This window comes from Trachemys scripta, chromosome 8 (assembly GCF_013100865.1).
Source record: "Trachemys scripta elegans isolate TJP31775 chromosome 8, CAS_Tse_1.0, whole genome shotgun sequence".
Lineage (NCBI taxonomy): Eukaryota > Metazoa > Chordata > Testudines > Emydidae > Trachemys > Trachemys scripta.
Window position 1 is genome coordinate 83,570,339 of NC_048305.1, and position 25,737 is coordinate 83,596,075.

The window sequence follows — 25,737 nt, forward strand, 5'->3', positions numbered from 1 at the left end:
AGGGAGTATATTATAGAATGATGCTTTTTTGACAAGGTACACAGTTATTCTCTTAACTATTATAATATAATTTTCCCCCAGGGTGTTACAAATTATAACATTCTTACAAGAATCACTCAGCTAGGAATAATTATTTCGTTGATTTGCCTCTCCATGTGCATTTTTACCTTCTGGTTCTTCAGTGAAATTCAAAGTACTAGAACGACAATTCACAAAAATCTCTGCTGCAGTCTTTTCCTGGCAGAACTTATCTTTCTTGTTGGAATTAATATGAACAATAACAAGGTGCGTGGCTTTGTCATTCCTTGATTTTTACATTTGCAAAGTAAATATACAGTATAAAGTACCATTTTCCATATAGCATGCAATATTTTCTGATGTTAATATGAACGTTCTAGTGCTATTGACATCCTAGTCTCCACAGTACTTATGGTGAATACAAAGTGTTTTTATTGTGCATGCTTTAGTTCAAGAAATAGAGCCACATTAATTGATGTAGCTCCATTGAATTCAATAGTGCTTTGCCAGTTTATGCTATCTGAAAACTTGGCCTCGGTGTGGTTGGTATTTCAACTATTTCACAACCCTAATGTTTTGACCTTTAACAGTTCCACCAACTAAGCATTTAGGTGCTGTACAAAACAATGCTGGGTTTCAGAGTAACAGCCATGTTAGTCTGTATCCGCAAAAAGAAGAACAGGAGTACTTGTGGCACCTTAGAGACTAACAAATTTATTAGAGCATAAGCTTGCATCCGAAGAAGTGGGCTGTAGTCCACGAAAGCTTATGCTCTAATAAATTTGTTAGTCTCTAAGGTGCCACAAGTACTCCTGTTCTTCTTAAAGCAATGCTGGTGAATCAATGTATGGCACTTTTCCCTCAGAGTCAGTCCTGAGCCAAAGCCTCAGCCTTGTGTTAAAGACACTGTGCTGCTAGAAGTGCCATCTACCAGAGAAGATCTAAAAGTGATTAGAATATATAGAGATATACCTAGCTCATAGAGCTGGAAGGGACCTTGAAAGGTCATCAAGTCCCCCGCTTTCACTAGCAGGACCAAGTACTCTCCCTGACAGTTAGTTATGTTTTTTTCTCTTCTGCAGATCCCGCAATGGCCCCCTCAAGTATTGAACTCACAACACTGGGTTTAGTAGGCCAATGCTCAAACCACTGAGCTATCCCTCCCCCTCTTGACCATTCACTGTCACTTAAGACCTCATGATACTCTTCAGTGATGTAAGGCTGTTGAGCCCTGCTTCCTGGGAAGATTATAGTTCACCTAGATATATTCTGCCTACCTAAATTATCCTGTAGTTTCAAGTGAATATGGTATTCTTCAAATCCTGCCTTAAACTGCTGGTTAGCATTGCTGTGTACCACACACCAGAGGTGTCTGAGTCTCAGTGGAGGTGGGGGTTGTGAAGTAATCCCTGTGTAATCCACCTCAATGATGTAAAAAGTCTTCTTTAGCACCTTGACATTCTCAGGTGAAAGTTGCTATGTACATGTCAGATATTAATAATTATGATTTTTGAATTAGCTTGACATCATTTTAATAATGGACAGTTGCTAAAAAACCATCTTCTCTTTTCTCCTGTATTGCAGAACAGTATTTTAAATTGATTGAAAAATATCATTTGAAATTCCTGAGACAGCTCTCCAGTATTGATTGACTGAGGAGTGTAATTTTACGAGCATTGTTTACTAAAAGCATGTCCAAATGCTTTAAAATAAAACTTTAAATAATGATTTGCCAGGCAATTTAATTTTGGTATCTAAAGGAAAAATGCATCTTAATTAATTCAGCACAATATATAGACTAGTTAGCTCCAGTTGTGGGGTCAAGAGTGTCCATTTAGAGGGATTTAGGTAGGGGGACACAGACATATCCACAGCTTAATTTTAAAGGTTAAATATATTTTCTTTGCTTTACAGTTTGCTACAGAAAAATAATAATGAAGAGGTTTAGTTTTGTGTTTAGGCCAAGTATCTCTAAGTCATGGTTAAATTTAGACTGTGATAATACCCTTTTGGCATAATTATTAATAAACAGAGCCCCCGGTCATGTATTGTAATAGTACTACATTAATTACTATTTATGACTTTGCTTTCTCTGGTTGACTTTCTAGCTCTTCTGTTCAATCACTGCTGGATTACTCCATTATTTCCTTTTAGCTGCCTTTGCATGGATGTGCATCGAAGGCATACACCTGTACCTTATAGTTGTGGGAGTCATCTACAACAAGGGATTCTTGCACAAGAACTTCTATATCTTTGGTTATGTGAGTCCAGCAGTGGTGGTTGGAATTTCAGCAGCGCTAGGATATAAATATTACGGCACTACCGAAGTGTAAGTTGCTGTTTTACGTGTCTGTTTCAGTTAGTAACATGCTGTAAGAATGCAGAGGAAGTATATGTAGGAGTTGGGCACATTTCAAGACATTCTGTGCTGTTTACTTTTCAGATGTTGGCTCAGCACAAAGAATAACTTTATATGGAGTTTTATAGGACCAGCATGTCTAATAATTCTTGTAAGTATAATTTCCCTTTTTTATTATAGTTTGTAAAACTGATAATAAAAGGTGTTTAATAATCACTAAACTATTGGCAGTCTATCTGTGAGTGCTAACTATAGGGCAGGATTGACTGTTTAAAACTATTTTTATAGTGTCTCTAAATTATTTCTATGCTGTACATCTAAATGCTTTGCTAGCTTGGAAAACAAATGTTTGACTAATAAAACTCCATGGCAGATCAGGGCTGTTTCTTCTTTTTTTTCCTTTTAACCTGATAGTTTGAGGAATTCTGTGCAGCATTTTTAGTCTGTAAGAAGCAACATCTTCACATGTCAGTGGTATCTCAGCAAGGCTCAGCAGGAGGTGTATACAGACACTATGCCAACAGACAGATAATCTAGTATTTGAAATGTTGCGTTACTTAATCTTTTATCAGTGATCGGTCATCTTAGAAGATTAGACTGTCATCTTTATGGTTTTATCTTTCCTATGTACCCTGTCATCATCAAAGCTATTTTAAACTAAATTGCGATGTCAAAGACAAGAACCTTCTATTTCACGTGGGCAGACAAGTCAAGTATTGATAGCCCTATTTCAGATGGAAAGAGGGCCTTTTTAATTCTTATTGGAAGTGGTTTCAAACCTGCAAATTTGGCAGGTATTATATGTTCCATTCTAAATAAGACATCTTTTGGTACTTTACAGCACTTAGAAATGCTTTTGAAGTTTAACAAACCATTCCATCTGTAATCGAGCATCACTATATGTGAGAAGATTGACAGTGATCAGACAATAGCAGGAGCTCTAAGAAGGAGAAGGTATAGTGGAGGCCTTGTGGCCTCTATGGTCAGTTCAGTTACAATCCTTAGCTAATTTTTTTATGTGTTTGGTGATAAATTTTGTGGATTTTTAAAAGGAGCAAGTGACAGTGCTCAACTTGAATAGAGTGAAAGCAAAAGAGTTTAAGCAATGACTACGTACATGAAAATATGAACCTCTTTAATGCTGAATAACATACCAGATATATTTTGGCCCAATTCTACTTGCATTATGTGTGTACCCAAAATTCCCACTGAAATTAGGGGACCAAATCTTAAGCTCTGTCATGCTAGCTGTGCATCGTTCCGACAACTCTACCAGATACAGGACAATCGCCCTCAGGACAATATAGCCCCCACTCGCCCATCCCTTCCAAGCCTAGCACAGAAACCATAGGCAAATTTCAAGTCATTCTAACTTCTCCATGGGAAGCAGACCAGTGGAGAGTAACTCCAGGATCAGAGTAGTGCAAAAGTAGAGTTTGCAGGAGGCAGGTTGTCAGGGCTGAAAGGAGGCAAGAAGAGCAGTGAGGAGAGACAACTCCTCACTAAGACTCAGTTTTCTCCTGTCTTCTAGATCGTAGGGCTTCACAGGCTTAGGGTGCCATTTGCCCTGCTTCCTTTATGGACTCTATCCACTTCTTCTGAGAGCATAACTTACAAGGTCCACATTTCTTTGTTCTTTCCATTCCCATGCCTCTCATATCTCCAGGAGAGGGTATCAGTTTTTCCTTTTATCATTAATTTCTTGTCATTGCTATGCGTTAGATTAATTCACTGTTAGTATCCAGAACTCCAGTCTATAAAACTATGGGATCCAAATGTAAAAATCATCACAGTATATACATATGAGTTTCAATTCTCAGGTCCAACTGAGCTGTGCTTGGTGCAGGGCCTAAGAGAAAAGATGCAAAGATAGCTTGACCCCATTTTTGTGGCTCCTCAGTTATGGAGCCTGCTCAGCCCTTGTCGTAAGTTAGAGTAACATCAGAACTACTCTCATTTATGTCTAGTCACCTGTGACCCCAGAAGCAGACCAATCATCCAGGAGTAGGTAGAATACGTGATATACAATGATAACCTGATTACCATGCCCCCTACACCAAGAAGATCATGGGGCACAGATTGGAATGGGTTAGACCAGGGGTGGGCAAACTTTTTGGTCTGAGGGCAACATCGAGGTTGTACAACTGTATGGAGGGCCGGGTAGGGAAGGCTGTGCCCCACCCCCTATCCGCCCCCTCCCACTTCACACCCCCTGACTGCCCCCCTCAGAATCCCCAACCCATCCAACCCCCCCCCCCCCGCTCCCTGTCCCCTGACAGCCCCCTAGGAACTCCCACCCCCTATCCAACTGCCCTCTGCTTCTCGTTCCCTGACCACCCCTTCCCGGGACTCCCCGCCCCTAACTGCCCCCCAGGATCCCACCCCCTTATCCAATCCCCCCGCTCCCTGTCCCCTGACTGACCTTCCGACCCCTATCCACATTCCCGCCCCCTTACAGGCCCCCCCGACAGGCGCCCCGGGACTCTCACTCCCAACCCTCCCTGTTCCCCATCCCCTGACCTCCCGTCCAGAACCTCCACCCCATCCAACCGCCCCCTCCTCCCTGACTGCCCCTCAGGACCCTCCGCTCCCTGCCCCCTTACCAGCTGCAGGAGCTCGCAGCCATGACACCCGGCCACAGCCAGCTGCGCTCCCCACGGGGGGGAGAGGCTGGGGACTAGGCTCCCCGGCCGTGAGCTCAGGGGCCGGGCAGGACATCTGAGTTAGACCCACTATGTCAGTTCTACACCACCAAGTAATTTCCCCTCTCCAGGAAGAGACCACTCTGACTAGTTTCCAAGCCCTTTCCATCCGTGGAGCAGCACAACATGGCTGTAGCAGGTCAGGAAATCAGATCAACAATTGTTTTGTTGTGGTTGCCTGTGCAATGAAAGTGCTTCTTTCTGACACTTTATTTTAACAATATTCTTACACATTGCTTATTATCTGTTAATAACCATGTGTGCACACACTACTAAATCCATGAGGGAATGTACTCCATTCACAGTGGACTCTGTTGCTGCTGTGTGACTTTTTGATAGTTTTGATTGGGTAGTAATGGAAATTAAGAAGTGAAATACACAAGAATGTTTTCAAAGTATTTCAGGGGATTAGCTAATTTGCCTGCTCTACTTCGAAAACCTCAACCCATGTAACTCTCCAAGGAGAAAATAGAATATATCTTATGAAATGCTTGATTTAGGAGATGAAGTCAGTACTAAGTTCTGTGGAATGGATACCGATGGCATTATTTCCATTCTTGTTGTTCCTCCTTCCCAAATAGTGTGCTAGGTGCAGGGAATGTAACAAATATATGCTCTTTCCAAGGCAATGAGTATTTGGAAATACCTTTTTAATTCGTAAGCCCTGTTTCTTACCATAAGGCTTTCCAAGATCGTTATTCCAGAGAAAGATTAATTAATTTAAAATCAGTAGAGAAATTGCTGAGAAAAAACATAAAACAATTAAGTACTTTGAGAAGGAAATGCTACTTTTTGTTCTGAGATAAACAGATAGAGCAACAGAATCTTCAGATATAGAACTATATATACCGGCAGCTTTCAAACTTGCCTTTAATCCTGAGCCTAACTAACTGATGGCAGGGAGTTCACAGGCTTTTCCAAGCAAGCCTAAAGGGATTTGTACACCAGAGTTCAAATCTCTAATGAACAGCTCACCGTAGCTCTAATTCTTATTCAGAAACATTACATTCTTAGTCAACAGGAAAACCCATGTACTGTAAATGGTGCTTTCTGCTTTTATGAATGGAGCCCTAGGAGATTTGTGGTTTGGGATTATAATGTAATATGCTTTTGAGACAACATGTAAATGATTAAGAACAGAACTGGTTCTGTGCTGATGGATAATCTACCTCTGGGTGCATTGTTTCAAACAGATCTTTGGTCTTTAAATCTACTGTAATAATAGTTAAACGCAAGAAGCTCAGGTCTTTATCATCAAGAGTACAAGCTATGTTCCTCTCTGTTTGCTTAAATAGTAACACTATTGCCTAAGGTATTTGTTTATTAATATTAAGTTTCCAACAGAATTCTGAAGTATAACCAGTGGCATTATTGATCCTATCTAAGAATTAATTATTATTATTTATTATTTATTATTTATTAGATTGATGACTGTACATGAAAAGGAGTGGGTCAGAAGTTTGCTAGATTGGGTTATGGATGAAAGGGCATTTTAAACCTTTGTAAAGCAAGCTGAAAGTTGAAGATAATATCCACAACTTCACATCTTCTTATTTCTTCTTCCTAATACTTGTAATCTTTTAGAACCACAACCATTTTAACTAAAACTGTGCCACAGATTAGATCAAAGCTTACAAGCTTGAAGAAATTATTTTGTAAGAACAATTTAGACTTTTTAATATAAAAATGAATTTACTACAGACTTTAAGGGGAGAAAATATATACACACACCCACAACTGTATGCTTGAATGAGGCAAATACAAAAGTAAGCTCCAGCGATAAAAGGTATAAAAATGAGAGAAAATGTTCTAGTTTTTTTAATGCACTCTTATAGCTTTAATCTCTATGCAATAGAAAGAATGTAAAATGAAAACATGCTTTGCACACAGTGTAGTGTTAATACATAATGTTAGCATAAGATGAAGTCTACCTCTGTAGGAGATCTCATGCAGAGCCTCCCACACATTTGAAGCTGCCCATTAAGTACTGTGTAAGAGGGAGAAAGGCCCCTGACAAAGCCCCCCCTGATTTCAGTGGGGCAGGATGAAGCCCTCTACTCCCACACACTGCAGAGAAGAGTTCTGCAGTAGCTCCCCAGTAAGTTGCTGAGGAGGGGTTTCCAGGGATGGGCCAGGAACGGAGCCATGAGAGCTATGCTTATGCAGATCCAGCATCTGGAAGCCACTGAGTAGATGATACAAAGACGAATCAATTGCTTTTGGATGAGCAGCCATCAGAGGGCCCCTTTCAATATCCTACTCACCCATCCCTGTCATCTTTCCTACACAAAGCCTGTTTAGCTGGGCTTGGTGCAGCAAGGGTTGAATTTCAGCCATAATGAATTAATTCAATCAAAATGTCCCCTAGTAACAGTACTTGCACCCCGACAAGACATGCAGAGACACACAGGTCTTAACTGTCCTGTTACACCTATGTAACTCCATTGATATGAACCTGGCATACCAGAGCAGAGAACTGGGTTCTGAAAGTATTATAAGCAATAGTATTAACATATTAGGTATGCATTTCAGTTTAACAATGGTATCTATCAGTGCAGTCATTACTATTTATAAGACCACCCTCTGTGATCACAAAATACATACATGATCCCTGACAATGGGGCCTTGAGACTAGAAGATATCCAAAACTGGACACTATAAAATGATCTCTCTGACATGTCATCCAGATATTGCGGTGCTGTGTTGTAAGGAGGACATCATTACTGTGTTCTTCCATTTTTACTCCTCTAATGTGTTTTCGGGGACACTGAAGGGATTTGGATCAGAGTCAGACTCTAATTTCTTGAAACAATTGGTAATTGTGGTGGTTGCAACTACAGAAATGGCTTATAAAATGATCCCTGCAATTTCTAGATTGTTCTTGTAAACTGGGCCTGGAAAGTACAGGCTGAAATTACTTCCTGGGAAAGGTATCTCATAAATGCAGAGTTCCTTTTCAGGTGCTCCTATACAGGAATAGAATGCCAACTGTAAGAACATAGGAATGGTCCAACTGGGTCATACCAATGGTCCATTTATCCCAGTATCCTGTCTTCTGTCAGTTGCTGATGCCAGATGCTTCAGAGGGAATTAACAGAACAAGGCTATTATCTGATGATCCATGTCCTGTCGTCAGGGGCGGCTCTATGTTTTTTGCTGCCCCAAGCATTGCAATCAGGTGGCTGGTGGCGGCATGCCTGCGGGCAGTCCGTGGTCATGCGGATTCGGTGGCGTTTCTTCCAGTCCTGCGGCTTCGGCGTACCTTCCACCGACTTGCCGCCAAAACCGTGGGACCGGTGGACCTCCTGCAGGCATGCCGCCGAAGGCTGCCTGACTGCTGCCCTCACATTGACCAGCAGGCCACCCCCCACAGCTTGCCACCCCAGGCACGCGCTTGCTGTGCTGGTGCCTGGAGCCGCCCCTGCCTGTCGTGCAGTCCCAGATTCTGGTAGTCAGAGGCTTAGGGATGCTCAGAGCATGCAGTTGCATCCCTGACCACCTTGGCTAACAGCCATTGATGGTCCTGCCCATTATGGAACTTATCTAATTCTTTTTTGAACCTAGTTATGCTTTTGCCCTTCCCTTCATCCCCTGGCAACTAGTTCCACTGGTAGACTGTGTGTTGTGTGAAGAGGTGCTTCCTTATGTTTGTTTTTTAAACTTGCTGACTATTAATTTCATTGGATGACTCCTGGATCTTGTGTTTATGTGATGGGGTAAATATAACACTTTCTTATTCACTTTCTTCACCCCATTCATAATTTTATAGACCTCTATCCTGTCCCCCCTTAATGATCTCTTCTCTAAACTGAACAGTCCCAGTCTTTTTAATCTCTCATTGTGTGGAAGCTTTTCCATACTCCTAATAATTTTTGTTGCCCTTCTCTGTACTTTTTTTCCAATTCTAATATATAACATAGGTCCACCAGAACTGCATACAGTATTCAAGGTGTGGGTGTACAATGGACTTATATAGCGGTATTATGATATTTTCTGTCTTGTTATCTATCCCTTTCCTAATGGTTCATGACATTCTGTTAGCTTTTTTGACTGCTGCTGCACATTGAGCAGATGTTTTCAGAAAACTATCACAATGATGCCACCATATCCTTTTTGAGTAGTAACAGCTAATTTAGACCCCCTTATTTTGTATGTATACTTGGCATTATGTTTCCCAATGTGCATTATTTTGCACTTATCAATATTGAATTTCATCTGCCATTTTGTCACCCAGCCCTTTGTAACTCTCTGCAGTCAGCTTTGGACTATCTTGAGTGATTTTGTATCATCTGCAGATTTTTGCACCATTTGCTCCCTTTTCCCAAATCATTTATGAATACATTGAACAGGATAGGTCCCAATACAGATCCTTGGGGGGACCCTCCCCATCCCTGTTTACCTCATTCCATTGTGAAAATTGACAATTTATTCCTACACTTGGTTTCCTATCTTTTAACCAGTTACCAATCCATGAGAGGACCTTCCCTCTTATCCCATGACTCCTTACTTTCCTTTGGTGAGGGACCATGTCAAAGGGTGTCTGATAGTGCAAATACACTATGTCTACATGATCACTATTGTCCACATGTTTGTTGACCTCCCGCAAAGATTTCTAATGGATTGGTGAGGCACGATTTCCCTTTACAAAAGTTGTGGTGAACTCTTTCCCAACTTATCATGTTTGTTTGTGTCGTATAATTCTGTTCTTTACTATACCTTCAACCAATTTCCCTGGTACTGAAATTAGGTTTACTGATCTGTAATTGCCAGGATTACCTCTGCCAGTTATCTGGTACTGAGGCTGAAAAGCAATAGGTTACATACCATAGTATGTGTGAATCATACATTGTACAATAGAAATATTCTAATAATTGCAATGATTGATTAACCATAGGATTTTGAACGTCACGTGTATAAATGAATGGGTAAATGAATAAAATATACAGATTGCAGTTGCACAATTCAGAAGAGTGACACGTGAATGATGAAAGCAGGCTACCAGTAGATTAATGCTTTTCATTAAGGGACTGCCTGCATATTCATTAGAACTGGTCAATTACTTAAATTATCTGATGCATATTTTTTTTATTTGATGAATTTTGCCGTTATTTGTCAAATTATTTATTCAACAAAAATGGTCAAATGAACTGAATGGTGCATTCATCAAATAGTATTCAACAGTTCTCGTACTAGTTCTGTGCATTTGAGGCTGAGTCAGGATTAGTAATATTGCTGTAATCAATGCAAAAGAAGTTCTAGACAAAACTATTACTGCACTCGTTCCCATGGTACTAACAACTTTCCCACACTTAATGCTTTAATCTGGATTGTTCTGATTGATCACATCTTTCATGTTGAAAATAGGCTCAGCAGAAAAAATATTTCTCAGTCCTCAGATATCAGGCAGATTTATCACTCTGCCACTTCAGTTTTACCATGTAACACCTCTGAAATCGGTGGAGTTCCACTGGTTTAAAAAGTAACAACAACAACTGGACTAATGGAATGGTGAATCAGGCCCATTGTCTCTCAGATTTTGATATGGATGCTTATATTATTATTTCTGTTCTAACTGTGAAGTTCATGGCCAGTATTCTTGATAGCCTACAATATATTATTTAAAAGGTTCCTTGACCTCCAGCATCTGCCATAACAAACTTTACCACCAGCTCACACTTTTCAACTAGTGTTTATGCTCCTTAGAGTTTTAGCTTTCCTGGAGGTTAATACATTGTTGTAGATACCTATTTACATTTTTTACACAGATGTGTATTGTTTGGTCTTTAGTGTTTAGAGTGCATCTTCCATAAGCCATTTTAACCACTTGTTTTATATCAACTCTTGTTATTAAGTCTGCCTTTTAGTGGAAATTAATTTCTTTCAAGGACTTTATTATTCTTCACAAAAGTAAGTGCTAATAGTCACCTTTTCACCTTTCACTCCATTTCTTTGGATAAAGTGGGAAAAAATTGTAACACAATCAGGGCCGGCTCCAGGGTTTTGGCCGCCCCAAGCAGCCAAAAAAAAAAAGCCGCGATCACGATCTGTGGCGGCAATTCAGTGGGAGGTCCTTCGCTCCGAGCCAGAGTGAGGGACCATCCGCTGAATTACCGTCGAATAGCTGGACGTGCCGCCCGTCTCCGGAGTGGCTGCCCCAAGCACCTGCTTGACAAGCTGGTGCCTGGAGCCGGCCCTGAACACAATGGTAGTTGATTTAAAGCTCAAGGCTGCAATCCTGATTGAAATACAGTAGTTCAGACTGCAGTGTTATTCACCAATCCATAGACCCTGCTGTACTAAATAATCACAAAACCTGAGGACACCTACCTTGTGCCATGGACACCAATCAGATGCAGCCTCCAGACTATAGTTCCCAATCTTACCAGTGTTGGAGGGGTAACTGTTTTCTCATGGAGGTCCTGGTACTTGTGCATGAGAAGAAGACCCAACCTTGCACCCATGTCTTCCCCCCAAATCATCCTTAATACACCTGTTCCCAAGCACCTGCAAATAATTTGGAGAAAGAGGCCATGCCACCAATTTCCACCAGAACGGAATGCCCTCCTATTAAGTTGTTACATTGAGAACAAACATCAAACGCTGATAGCTGGATGCTCCAGGGGAAGGGGAAGGTGGTGCCACAGATAAAAAAAATATATATATTTACCAACCCCAAATATGGTGACCAGCTTCACCCTGGATGGAGCATGTGAGGGACGATCAATCCAAATGAGCTCAGCCTTAGAAGCAATTGCCATACAAAGCCCAATCTTCAACTTCACTTATCAGAGTTAAAAAGTTCTTTCTCAGCTCTTTCTAGCATGGGTGCAGAGCACTTTCAGGTTGTTAGCAGTGGTATAAGAAAGGCCCCAACTCCCACTGGCAGCCCCTTTTTAGTTTCTGCCAGTATGTGGAGGGCCCACTGCTACCTTCTCCAGGCCTATGCTCACTCATGGTAACTGGAGGAACATTCCAATGACCAAACTAAAATTTCCTCCATCATGGAAAAACAACCAAGGAAAGAAAGAAGGAGAGGAATACAGGCCAGGTGCAAGCTACCCTTGCAGACTACGTGACACCATCCCACTAGGGTTGCCAGGTGTCTGGTTTTCTACTGGAACGCCCGGTTGAAACGGGACCCTCGTGGTTCCGATCAGCACTGCCAACCGGGCCATTAAAAGTCTGGTTGGTGGTGCAGCAGGGACTAAGACAGGTTAGTCCCTACCTGTCCTGGCACCACACTGCGCCCTGGAAACATCCAGCAGGTCCAGCTAGTTGGCAGGGGCCATGGGTCTCCACACACTGCCACTGCCCCAAACACTGACTCTGCACCCCCATTGGCTGGGAACCCTGGCCAATGGGGGCTGGAGGGGCGGTGCCTGTGGGCGAGAGCGGTGCACAGAGCCTCCTGCCCCCCACCCCTGCCCCGCCTAAGAGTCAGACCTGCTGGCCACTTCCGGGATGCAGCATGGTGCCAGGACAGGCAGGGAGCCTGCCTTAGCCCCACTGTGCCACTGACCAGGAGCCACCTGAGGTAAGACCATGCCCCATCCCTGAGCCCCCCCAAACCTGGAGCCCCCTCCTGCACCCCAAACCCCTCATCCATTGCCCCAGCCCAGAGACCATACCCCCTCCTGCACCCCAACCCACTGCCTCAACCCACAGCCGCCTCCCACATTCCAAATCCCTTGGCCCCACCCCCCAGTCTAGAGCCCCCTCCTGCACCCCAAAACCCACTCCCCCAGTTAGAGCCCTCACCCCCCCACACACCCAAATCCGCTACCCCAGCCCAGTGAAAGTGGGAGGGGGAGAGCGAGCCACCGAGGGAGGGGGAATGTAGTGAGTGGGGGTGGGGCCTCAGGGAAGAGGCGGGGGCTTGGGGAAAGGGCAGGGCTAGGGTGTTCAGTTTTGTGCAATTAGAAAGTTGGCAACCCTACATCCCACAGCCAGCCCAATCCCCCACATTTTCACTCAGCACCCATTTCTTTTCTAGCTACGGAAACCATATCCACATGTATGTTCTACCTTCATGCTGCTTTTCACCAAAGCCACTGACATTTGGACGACTTCTCTTCTTACTTTTCTATCCCTTAAAAAGCTATTGGAGCTACTTTATTTTGTCTCTCTTTAAAGTGCTCATTAAAAGGAATGCGTGGGTTTGCTTTAGACAATCTACAGAGAAGAGTGATGTCCTCTATACTTTTCCTAATGATGAGCTATGATTATCTCTATGACACCACCATCAATGGATGAATACTATGTAAAAATATTCATGAGCATAAGTTTTTATTCAAATGGGAATTTGCTTCCACTCTACTACTTCGATTCATCTTTCACAAACATTCACAGGAGGGAATTTTTATTCACAAAAATGATTGCAGAAAAAATGTTACAAATACTCCCATGACCGCAGAGTCATAGGAGTATTCTCCTTGGCAGTGTCACATGGCCATCCCCTGAAAGCTCTTTGGATTTGAGTCACCCAGCCTGGGATCGGAAACAATACCATGTGATTTCAGTGACCAGTCACACAGCTGAAATAGTGAATATTCAGGGGACAGGTCATAGCAAATAGTTTGTGAGCAATCCATATGTCAAAATGTGTTTGATAAATAATACATCAAATAATGAATGAATCCGGTTTTTAAAAAAAGCCAGTTTCCCTGTGCATCACAGCAGCACTCTGTGCACCTGTGGGATGGAGGGGACTGTCTGCTATATATTCACACACACACCCTGTATTTGTAGGCTCCCAATGGACTCGAGTATCCCCAGGTGTCATGCTGCTGATCACTCTGCCCCACACCTCCCAGCTGCCTGCACACCCCCAAATGCCCACCTCCTGGGGTCCTGGAGCAGGGCCAAACCCTGTGTAGCCAGCGCTACGCCAGTTAAGGATGCCCTTATGCAAGGGAAATCTTCAGGCACTGCTTTAAGGCAGATTTAAATTCTCTTTGCACCTCTTCGAAGGTGTGTGGGGACTTAAGAGGAGCCTAAGACTTGGCCCAAAGGGTACAGAGTCTTTGCAGAAAAAGGGGCAGATTCAATCTAGTAAATAGTTTATTGATATAGACCTATCAGAACTATTAGTTTCTCTCATATAATGACCAGTATAGGCCACAATCCTACAACAGAATAAAAGCAGGACACCTTTATGCCCAAATGGAGTCCCATGGATCTCTGCATTGGCACAGAAGTCCGCCCTTGGCTGCAGGATCGAGATTAAAGAAAGCTATTTCAGAATTAACTAGTAAATCAGGGCTAGAGCTGCAGAGAAATTTAGGAGCCTAACTGCCTCATTAGGCACCTATATCCAAAATTTAGATCCTCAAAACGCCACACCTGCCATCAAACCCTTTAGGTACCAAAATTCCCAATCTGTCTAAATTTCTGCCTAAATCTTGGTGCACTCCACACAGCTGAGAATCTAAGTCCCAGTGGGATTCTCAGACTGGGTGTTCCCTGCCTATGTCACCAGTGGGACCACATCCAGTAGGTGCTTTCAGAACCTGCTGGAATGGACCTTACTCAAAGCAGAAGGGGAGAAGGTGGTGGTAGTCTAGTGGTCAGGGCACCTGCATGGGAGACTCAGGTTCAAATTTGACTCGGAGCAGCGACTTCACCACCACCACCATGTCAATATTCTCATTTCCCTTGTGGAAGGACTGACCTGGCATCGGCACTTAACTCCAGGAGTGGGTTCATAGCTGTGAATCCTGTGTGGAAAGACGAGCCTCACTCCCTTTGAAGGACACACTCCCAACCTCAGCATTTCCTATTAGCTAGCTTAGGTGGTTCCCTGCTCAGCTTACTGGCTTTTGTGGATCCCATTCTTAGGTGCCTAACTCTTCCCGTGCATCATATAGGGAGCCTGGATACCTAACTCAGCGCTGCAGATTCCACTAGGCAGCAGGGCCCCTAAGCATTAGACAGGGCAATACTGAAGGTCCTTTTTGTGGATCTAGCCCCCTGCAATCCATTAACAAACTGCATTGAATCTAGAGTGATTCAGAGAACAGAAGCTAGGCAGTCCCCCGAGAAATGCAGAAAATCACTTATTTATTTATTGAGGCCTCCCTAAAAGTGTTCTCAGAAATGTTGACAACTATTCACTTATCAAATTGCTAAATCCACAGCTTGAGGTGTTTAAAAAAGATTATGAAATATTCATAGCTACACAACTTTATGAGAAGATGTCATAATTATTGAGACAGGGTCTGAAATGAACTCAACCAGCACACATTCACACTTTTAAATAAGTGAAGTTACTTAAACAATTAGAGTCACAAAATCTAGCATGAACCACTGCAGACCTTTCCTTTATTCTAAACAAATTCTTAATTTTTTCCCTACATTTTCCACTGCTGCGTAAGGTTACTATTGTCTAAGTAAAGCAATTAAGAAGTTGTATTCATTTGGGAGATGATAATGAGAGAAATCAGACAGGAAACAAAACCCAGACTGTTTGACTGCCAGCTTGTGTGCAATTTTATGCAATTAATATGGCATACATTTTCAATTTGAAGCTTGAACTGTTATATTGTTAGCAGCTTCACTCTATTCTACCCTTTCAGAAATAATGTCCCACTAACTGTTGTCGTTTTACCCATCCATTAGTCAGGTAGCCAGACAGATCTCTCTCTCTCTCTCTCTCTCTCTCTCTTCATGGCAGAATTCAGACCATCACAGATTCGTTAATTCCACCACTGATAATAAGGGTCATTGAAGGAAATGATAAGATACAACTGTGCTGAACATCAGACATTGTTTGAAGGAGCCAAATTCAATCTGATGTATGTAAAAAATTCAAGTATATGCCTAAGAGAGCAGCAGGAGAAATTTTCTCATTCTTTTTTGTGAGATCTGACATCAGCATATAGATGGTTTCATCAATTATTGAGACCGAGACTGAAAAAGGAAAAAAGAATGATTTGGGGGCTTCATTTTTGAAGTTTGAATGTGGAGTGCTCAGACTGAATCAGAACTAGTATGTCTGAATCTTTAGAATTAGCTCCTTCTTTATTGTACTAGCTCTGCTTTGTAATGATGGAGAGCTTTAGAGTCTGGAACTAAAAGGACTTTAATATCTTGTGAAAAGCTAAACTGTGTCTTCAGTGTTCTTAAACCAGAATAGCATTTATGAAAGTACACTTTCCTCTCTCTTCGGTAAATACATTTGTACTTGAAATAGCTTCAAAAAGCTTAGCTTCAGATTAAACTATTACTGCTCTGTTTGTTTATAAAGGGTTAAGGTTAGATAGTCCTGGGCAATTTCATTTTAACAGTTATTCTGATGCTCTTGCTTATAACAAAGCATCTGGCAGAAACCTACTGTATATATTTGTGCAATCAGTTGCTCTTGCGCCACACATTCTGTACATTACAAAAAATAAGTATTCTCTTGGTTGCAAAATCTGAAAACTGTAACACAAACTGATGGAGCAAAATGATGGCAAATCTCCTTGCTCAGAAAGCTCTGAGTTCTGTCACCCTTACTCACATTGAGTAGTACCCTTTCTCCTCAAGTAGTCAGAGTGATTTAGTAAGGGCTACTTGTGGAGTAAGCTGCTACTCAACGTAAGTATGGATAGCAGAATCAGGCAGTTATTTTGCATGCTTTAATACATTTTATACATTGTAATATTCAGCACTCAACAAAAAATAATTAGTATTTGATGCTAAATACAGAAGTGTTTCATATAATGCGAAGCAGAAACATAATATTTACTCCAGGATGTAACATTGTTATTCTGCCATTATAAAATACTCCATTTTTAACATTGTAACAGTGGAATTAAATATCATTTTTAAACTTAGTAGTTGCTAAGCAATATGCTGTTAGCAGGACTCCAACAGCTTGGAGCATTTAGCATTTTAAAACCTATGTTATCATCTTTATATGATTACACAATTTGCAAAATACAGTTAGAGATCAACAAGGAAGTTTGTAATTTGCTTAGACAATAACATAGTGCTATTTTTCAGTACTTTTCTGAGTCCTTGCAGACCCAGGAGCACCACACACCACTGTTGTTGGACTGTTTCCCTATATCACCAGTTCCCAGAAAACTTCAGAGTCCAACTTCATGTTGTCAATGGAAGAGTAGGAGAGCAGAGGCAGGGAAGCAATGACACCCAGGCTTCTGAGGGAGCCATCCTAATTCAGGGCTGGGGTAGACAAGCAAGGAGAGTGAAACCACTTCAAATACACCGCTACCCCGATATAACGCAACCTGATATAACACGAATTCAGATAGAACACGGTGAAGCAGTGCTCCGGGGGGGCGGGGCTGCGCGCTCCGGCGGATCAAAGCAAGTTAGATATAACGCAATTTCACCTATAACGCGCTAACATTTTTTGGCTCCCGAGGGCAGTGTTATATCGGGGTAGAGGTGTCGATTTCTCCATGATCATGGAATAACTGTGGCTTGAGAGGCATACCTTTGCTGATTCCATTGGAAAACAAATCCCATCTCATGACAGGCTGATTAGTTGAGACCTCTGTGAGTTTCTTGGAATTTGCATATTTTTTAATCCTATGAGTTTTTCTCCAGCAGGGCATCATCCAGACTATTACATACATGTATGAGGGCCATATTTAAACTGTAGACTGAGTTATGCATCGGATGGGGCTCAGAGTAGTGTCTTTCTTACCTGCAAATCTTTTGATACTCCACCATTCCTCCAGAAAACACTTAGGTAAAATCCTGGCACCACTAAAGTCAATGGGAGTTTTTCCATGGACTTCACTAGGGCAGGATTTTATCTCAGATTTCTGAATCCTCCTGTCCTGTATATGGAGGATCCTACAAAGAAGGGTGTGTTTGGACAAATCAAAATATTGCACTTCTATTACTGTATGACAACAAAATGCATTCAAAGCCAGCTGTCTAATGCCTGGAAGGTGCCAACAAAAGATGAAATAACTTATGTTCCTTGAGTTTCCTTAGCTGTGTACCCAATAAGGAGCTGTCTGATATTTTCAGATCCATCATGGATCCTAACATAAAAGCCAGCATTCCAGGATGTCATTTGGATTTCTGACTCTTGCTGGAGGAATCTGGGATTACATTGGTTCATATATATAGTTGTCTCCCTCTATAACATACATTATAGCTAATTTTCCTTTTGGAAGGCTTTTCATTTACACGTGCCTTCACTTTTTTTGTTGTTCACATACAAAGCTGTAGAATCACAAATATACCAGTGTACATAAATGCTACTAGAAGGTTAAATATGGCTAAATATGCTTTTGTAAATGCATTTAGAAGCAGGTAATGTGCTGCAGATGATATGGTAGGGGCAGTTCCTCTATCTTCTTTGGCCAACCATTTATGTCATTGAACTTCATAGGACACTACTGAAAAGTCAGAGTAATTTCAAAAACTGTCCTTGCAAAGCACCCAATCTTCCAAGTTGCTGAGTGCCCATTAAAATCATTGGGAGGGGCTGCTCAGCGCCTTGCAGGCTTGGGCTCTACGTCAGAAGCTTTTAATTTGTGTGCCTGATGTTAAGGGAGGAAAGTGGAATAATAAGAATTCAGTTTGCCACTTGCCCAGCAGCACCTGGTTTTTATGAGTGTACATGGCAGTTTCCCCTGTTTTTTGCTGGAGAATGCAGTTTCCAGACCTGATATATCTCTTGGGGACATTACAGTTCCCCTTTCCCCCATTAGATCATATGGTGTTAGCACAGCAGACCAAAAACAAATACATACTTCACAGAACCCCCGTCAGGACATGCAACGATTTCTCAAGCCGTTCAGCCTTTGTTATATTGAAAACAAACTTTATAACAAGACATACTGTAAATTCCTTCCTTCCTTACTTGGGAAAAGTGTGGCTCCTTGGGGGCAATTGCAAATATTTTGTTATCACCTACTGTTGGGTCATCTAACAGGCAAAGCTGCAGTCCAAGAAGTTTCCTGCTAGGGTTTGAAAAATTTGCATACAAGTCACTGTTTTGAGCATTCTCACTTTATTATACACACTGCAAATGTATTTGGCTCATTATTTTTTATGTACGGAGTGCTTGGAAATGTTAGAACATGGGGTAAAAACCTACTTAGGATTTTAATAACTCTTGCAAAATACCCTGTATTTCAGTAAAGTTCACGGTCATTACCTGTAACACAACCTCCTATGAGGCTACTTGAGACAATAACTGTGTTCTGACAGCAGACTCCAGTGAAGCCAATGTTAACCTCACCCATCGCCTTGATACATACAGATTATTCCCGTTAGAATTAATTGATGAATCAAATTATTAGAATTAATGGTTATTACATTAATGCAGAGAGCCAAATCCTAGTACCTTGCTCAATAGACAGAGTAAATGGTCTGTGTAGGGGAATCCCATTGGGATCCAGAGAAATGGAATCTTCCCTCACCGGTACACCCCTTTCCCAGTTACTCCCTGTGGGCTGCCCCATTCCTCACCTTTCAGGACATTTTTGTCCATGGGCAAAGAATAATAGGATTTGTCCCATAGGCCCTGCTACAAAGCCCACTGAAGTCAATGGAAAAGGCTCTCCTTTGGTATTGGTGGGTTTTGGAACAGGCCCATAGAATGGAAACTAGGCCACATGCTTTGTATCATGACTCAAAGGTTTCCAATCCTATGCCACTTTATAGAGAAATTATAGTGAGAATTCTCTCTGTGTACAGTATTTTGATCACATTTTACCTTACTTTCTAGACAGTATTTTAAGAAATACATTAGATTGGCTATGCAAACTACACTGTATATACGAAGTTACTTGATCTATTATTCACCAGCAAATATATGATAAAAAGTAACTCTGCATATAATTATCACAACTACTGACTTACTTATAATTAACTTTGAAACATTGCTGGTTTAGGAGATATTATAGATTACAATTTTAAATGTAAGTAGCTTCAGAAAATCTCTCATGATCTATGCAAGTGCAAGGTATTCAATGAAGAATTAATTCCCTAAACTACTAATCAGCTCTCTCTCCTGTCTTATCAAATTGTAAATACATTATTACTGTATTAAAGCAGGCTAATTAAAGCAGAACCTGCATTTAACAACATACCTAATACCCCCCCGCCAACATAATCAACAATGTTCTGAGACCATACATAGCAAATGTTAGAAAATTAAACCGATACTTTAATAGTGATGCTGCACTTTTATAATGTTTTTTTTTAAAGGAAGAGAAGGGGAAAAATAATACACAATCATTCTGGAGAAACAAGTGAGGGAGGTATTAATTCTATTCAGTCTACAGCTGTAATCCCACAAGCATCTACAAATAGAATCTGGAAGACATCCAGCTGAAACTTGCTTAATTTATTAACATTTTTAATAGATGCTGATGTTAAATGCTGCAAACCAAAATAAGAAATTTAAAAAAGGAAGACCGCAAATCCATACATCTTGTAAGAGGAATGTAGTAGAAACTTAAACATGAAAGCTCAGCGAAGCCTAGCCAAGCAAGCAAATTGAGCATCATTTGCAAAACCTCTTTTTTAGTTCTTTTTTCTGTTTCAACAACAAATAAAGCACCATAATCATAAAGTGGGTCCAAAAAATCATTAAAACATTATTCCTCAGTCAAACAAACATAAATATAACACATAATACCCAGCAAGAAACCCTTCAACCAAAGTTATTTTTGAAATTCTTTGTGTAAACCTCTGTTTTTTACTCCACTTGAAAGTTTACACACACTAAAGACCTCAGATTATATGATGCCATTAATATTATTTGGCAACAAAAAGCAAGTTTTATCAATATAGAGTATAATGATAAATCTGTAGGATTTTATTTTTATATATATATATACACACCCACAAAGGAAAAAAATGTGAGCAGGAAAGCTAAGAGATTTCCCAGTGAAATCAATAAAAACATTTGCAGGCTACTGTCAGTGATACTGTTTAGGTGAGATAGAGTTACAGACCTGTTTGATCATTGTTTATTACAGGGCTCCTAATTTTGTTTTTAATATAAGTCGATCAGAGAGAGGGTTTTTAGCCCCCAACAACAGATTATTTAGATTCCATGTACACAGAAATCTTTATCTGACTTGTTTTATTTAAACACACAACTGATATTGCATGTTAGTCTGAACTAAAAACAAAAGCATTTTTTCCCTCAGGTTAATTTGCTGGCTTTTGGGGTGATTATTTACAAAGTATTTCGACACACTGCAATGTTAAAGCCAGAAGTTAGCTGTTACGAAAATATAAGGTAAGTTTCCCTTTTAACACAAATTCTACTGTCCATAACTTTAAATACAATCAGAGATTAAAGTGATCATTCCAAAAATAATGAATTTGCCTACTCGAGAATTTTTTTAATGGTTTGTAGAAAGAAAACTAATTCTCTGTTATCACATTAAATTCATTTTGGGTTAGATTCTGCCATCTTTTGCTCAGATGGAGCAATGCCTTATTCTTCAAATAGCCCCACTGACAAGAATGGGGCAGCCTGCAGAGTAAACAAGATGAGTATGAGAATCTAGCCCTTTATAAAGAAGAGGTTAAAGACTGGTGGTAAGGGGTAAACAACTAATTTTCCATTCCTTTTGAAGCACTAGATCCTGCAGCCCCTACTCAGGCAAAAACTGATTTCAGGAATTGTGCCTGAATCAGAACTGAAAGATTTCTCCCTGGGTAAAGAGACATATAATAAATATATAAAGAAACCAAGTTCTCAGTGAGTCACTTTATCTGTGAAGAAATTGTACAATGAGGCTCAGTGTTTCTTTCTTTTCTTTTTCCTTCCCCAGGATTTTTACTTTGCATGCTGCTATGATTTTTCCATCAACTCTCTCTCTTTAAAACTGATTTATAGAGACCTTGAAAACCGTTTGTGCAGGAAAAGCTGAAGTGTACTACAGGGAACATTGAAAACAACTTACTGTTTGTGTTGCTTAGAAACACTCCTGCAGTTTCAATGCATTGCCCAAGATTTATAGTTAGGATTTAGAAATTGTTTGATTGATTACTTTCTCTTATCCCTCATCCTTCATAGCTTCATGTAGTGAGTTGGTTTTAATGAAGTTGAAAATTATTCATTTTCAGAGGAACAATGCTAAAAATGTCTTCTGCTCTAAGGAAGTCCTGCAATGATTGGGCTAAGAATGAATATGGAAGTAATGAGTGGTTTCATTTCCAAGACAACATACTGTAATTTGCTGGAGCGAGGGAGCTATACAATATGTTAGCAAAAATAAATCTCAGCCAATCAATGTATAGAATATTAAGGCAGCAATATACTGACCTGGAACTATGTAAAGCTATTTGTGTTGTAAAAGCAAAATCTTTTTTTTTTTTTTTTAAAGAGAGTGCATTGTTTTACTGCCGGCCCCATTTTCTGATGAGGGAGCCATAAGATCCCTTTGATGCCATGCATATGTGCTGACCTAAGAGCATACTGCACATTTTTCCTGGTTTTGGGGAGAGAATACTTCATAACAGACATATGTTTTACCTTGGGGAATTACACTCACAGTAGATTTAAAATCAAATCATACAGCACTGCAGTACACCAGAGGAAACTTATATGAAGATTAAGAAAGCCAGTGTTTTAAATCCATCCAGTTTTATTCTTTTCCTATTATACAATGACTGTGAGCATATTCTTGCAATAGTACTGCAGCACAACCTAAAGTACACACCATGTAACTGCAAAAAGCTAAAGGTTCTCAGACCTTTGTGAAGCATTCATTTTTCAAAGGAGAGATTAGAGGAAGAAAATGACATAAGTCACCACATTGATTGCAATGTTGTTATTTTTCCTAGGTCCTGTGCTCGGGGTGCTCTTGCTCTCCTGTTCCTTCTTGGGGCTACCTGGATCTTTGGGGTGCTCCATGTGGTCCAGGGATCAGTGGCCACTGCGTATCTTTTTACAATTTTCAATGCGTTTCAGGGGATGTTCATCTTCATATTTCTTTGTGTTTTATCTAGAAAAGTAAGTACCATCTTTCCTGTGGGAAATGCTTCATGTGAATATTCATATGTAGTTACATAATCAGGAACCTAGTCCTGCAAATATTTACGCACATGAGTAACTTTTTATGCATCTGAATTAGCTCTTTGAGGTCAATGGGGGGCATTCACATATACGAAGTTACGCATGTGTATAAGTGTTTACAGGATCATGCCCTCTGGCATAAGTGGTGTAATCCTGACCCCACTGAAGGCCATGGATCTTTTGCCATTAACTTCAGTGGGGCCAGAATTTCACCCCAAATTCTTATCTTCTCAGATATTTCTCCCAGGTTTAGGGTTTTAAAAACAATGCATTTCAATGTCAAAAATTATTACAATGTAACTACTCTATGAAATAATTTAAAAGGTTGAATAAATCTGGTCTTCATTCTTTTCAATTAGGATCTGAACTGGGGCTTACTGTTCACCTTCCAGTTCTGAGATTTGGTGTCCTTTGCTAAAATCAGTCCTAATGCTAAAATCATTAGCATGTCTCTATGCATCCGAAGAAGTGAGGTTTTTACTCACGAAAGCTTATGCCCAAATAAATCTGTTAGTCTTTAAGGTGCCACCAGACTCTTTGTTGTTTTTGTAGATACAGACTAACACGGCTACCCCCTGATACAATGCTAAAATCAGTCCCTCAATACTGAACATCTTTAAAACCAAGTAAAACGGAACACTGGCTTTATTAATCTGTTAATAAATTTGTCATGTTTTAATCCCATCTTTTCATTTCAGATCCAGGAAGAATATTATAGGTTATTCAAAAATGTTCCTTGCTGTTTCAGCTGCTTAAGGTAAATGGAAGAAAAATATGTATGAGCAGTACAATGGAATAAGGGAGGAACCCAGCCATTATTATTGTTGTTTCAGAAAATGTAGCATTGTGAAAATATGAAATGACCTAGTGAACAGTTCTCTCTCTTAACTCAATAACTGTCTCTCCAGTATAGGCACTGTACTTAAATGTGCACTCATGCACGGTATTTATACTACACTGTGTACAATTGGTATACATACACAAGAGAAGCTGGATTATTGTAAAACAAATATCATAAACAAGAAGAGAAAAGGAGTAGAATTCCTAAAGATGCTAGAGACTTTTCATAGTTTAGGATTTATTTCTAATATTAGAAATATCTGCAGTTCATGAGAGAGAAAAGGGAGAGAAAAAAACCCAACTGGCACAGCAGATTTTATTAATCACTTTGCTAGTGGAAACATGCCTGTTGCCTTTTTTGTGGTAATGAGATTCTTCACATAAAGTTGTATATTACCATCTACAGGGAACGGGTTCCATTAAAGTGTTCATAGATACAGGTCTGCTTCAGCCCAAGCTTTTGTTCAATTTAAAGTAGATTTTTAAAATGTTTTGTGGTTTCATATAATTCTCTCCTCCCTCCCAAATATATAGTTGTATCTTAATCTTTTTTTAACTTGTAAGGAATTCCTCTGAGATCTGGTCTAATAAAATAACTTGGACTAGACATTTTGTAAGTCCAATTTCTTTTGTGAATATCTTCACAAGAATTTGGTGCTGATTTTATTTAACTATTGAAAGATTGATATCTACTACGTCCAGCATTGTGACTTGAGAAGGTTTTGGAAAAGAAATGTTTTTATGAGTTTGTCATCTGGTACTCATTTTGAGGATCCTGACCTTATTTGTCAAATTAAAATGCAGGAGCATAAGTTACATGGGCAAATCAATGCAAGTGTAAATGCAAGGGTATATGCCTTAGTTTCAGTGTAAAATATATTGTAAATATAGCAGATTCCTTTGCTTCCTTTGTTACATGCAATAGTCTTCCATCCAGGCCCCAGATACTGCAAACACTTACACATGTGTTTAACTTTAAGCGTGTGATAATTCTGTTGATGTCAACGGGCCTACTCATGTACATTTTGCACGATTGCAGCCTAAACATGTTACTTCAGCATTTCCAATGTTGTCCTCTTATAAGGTCTGCTGTCATGTCATCCTTTTAAGTGCCTGATCCTGTGAGGTGCAGAGACCCCTCAGTTCCCACTGCCTTCTCAGGAAGTGCCCCACACCTTAAAGAATCAGGCCCAGTCCCATTATTGGTAGAGGGCTGTGTAAATATGTTGCTGTTTATAAAATTCTACTACTGTCTTTTTTCTGTGGAAATAAAGAACACCTCTCAATAATTTTATTTATAACCAAGAAGGCTTTTTAGCAATGGTCAAATTTGCTTGGTTTTTATCTATTTTCCTTACATACAAGTCTTTACTTACAGTACATTTCTCATTGAACATATTGTATGTTTCTGTCAAAATCATCTTTGGAAAATTCAAGTGGCAATCTTCTTTTCATTTTTTTTTCAGAGAGAAGTAATTACTGTCGGTCACCTGTATGTAAAATATGTTAATAAACTGAACTGTTTTGTTTGATTCTTTCAACATGTTTCCTTTAGTTCATTTAAAGAAATAAAGAAACAAGTTTTATAGCTAACATATTTCTTGGCCTGAATGTTTTGCTGCATCTGTTTTGCTAGCTGTATATTCTCCTTAAGCTGTGGGGATATACAGATGCATATCACTTACATATGTGTTTTCACAGGAATACCTATTAACGCATCATCTGTTATCTCATATAGAAATGTGTAACCTGTGCTAAGGTTGTCTGGGCAAAGAAACACCTCTACTAACTGCATAATGACTTCAGTA

The 25,737-nt window shown here is 40.2% G+C and overlaps 1 protein-coding gene across 3 annotated transcripts in view; it reads left to right on the forward strand.

The window, feature by feature from the left end:
- Positions 1–25,522, forward strand: part of ADGRL4 (adhesion G protein-coupled receptor L4) — a 98,617-nt gene extending 73,095 nt beyond the window's left edge. Inside the window, exons 11-17 of one of the 3 annotated variants that reach the window (XM_034778738.1) lie at positions 82–285; positions 2,127–2,347; positions 2,462–2,528; positions 21,210–21,301; positions 22,858–23,026; positions 23,788–23,846; positions 25,396–25,522. In XM_034778738.1, the coding sequence (XP_034634629.1) occupies positions 82–285; positions 2,127–2,347; positions 2,462–2,528; positions 21,210–21,301; positions 22,858–23,026; positions 23,788–23,846; positions 25,396–25,405 (822 nt within the window). In that variant the 3' untranslated portion in view covers positions 25,406–25,522. The other 2 variants (XM_034778739.1, XM_034778740.1) reach the window with 2 other exon arrangements.
- Positions 25,523–25,737: the final 215 nt, after the last annotated feature.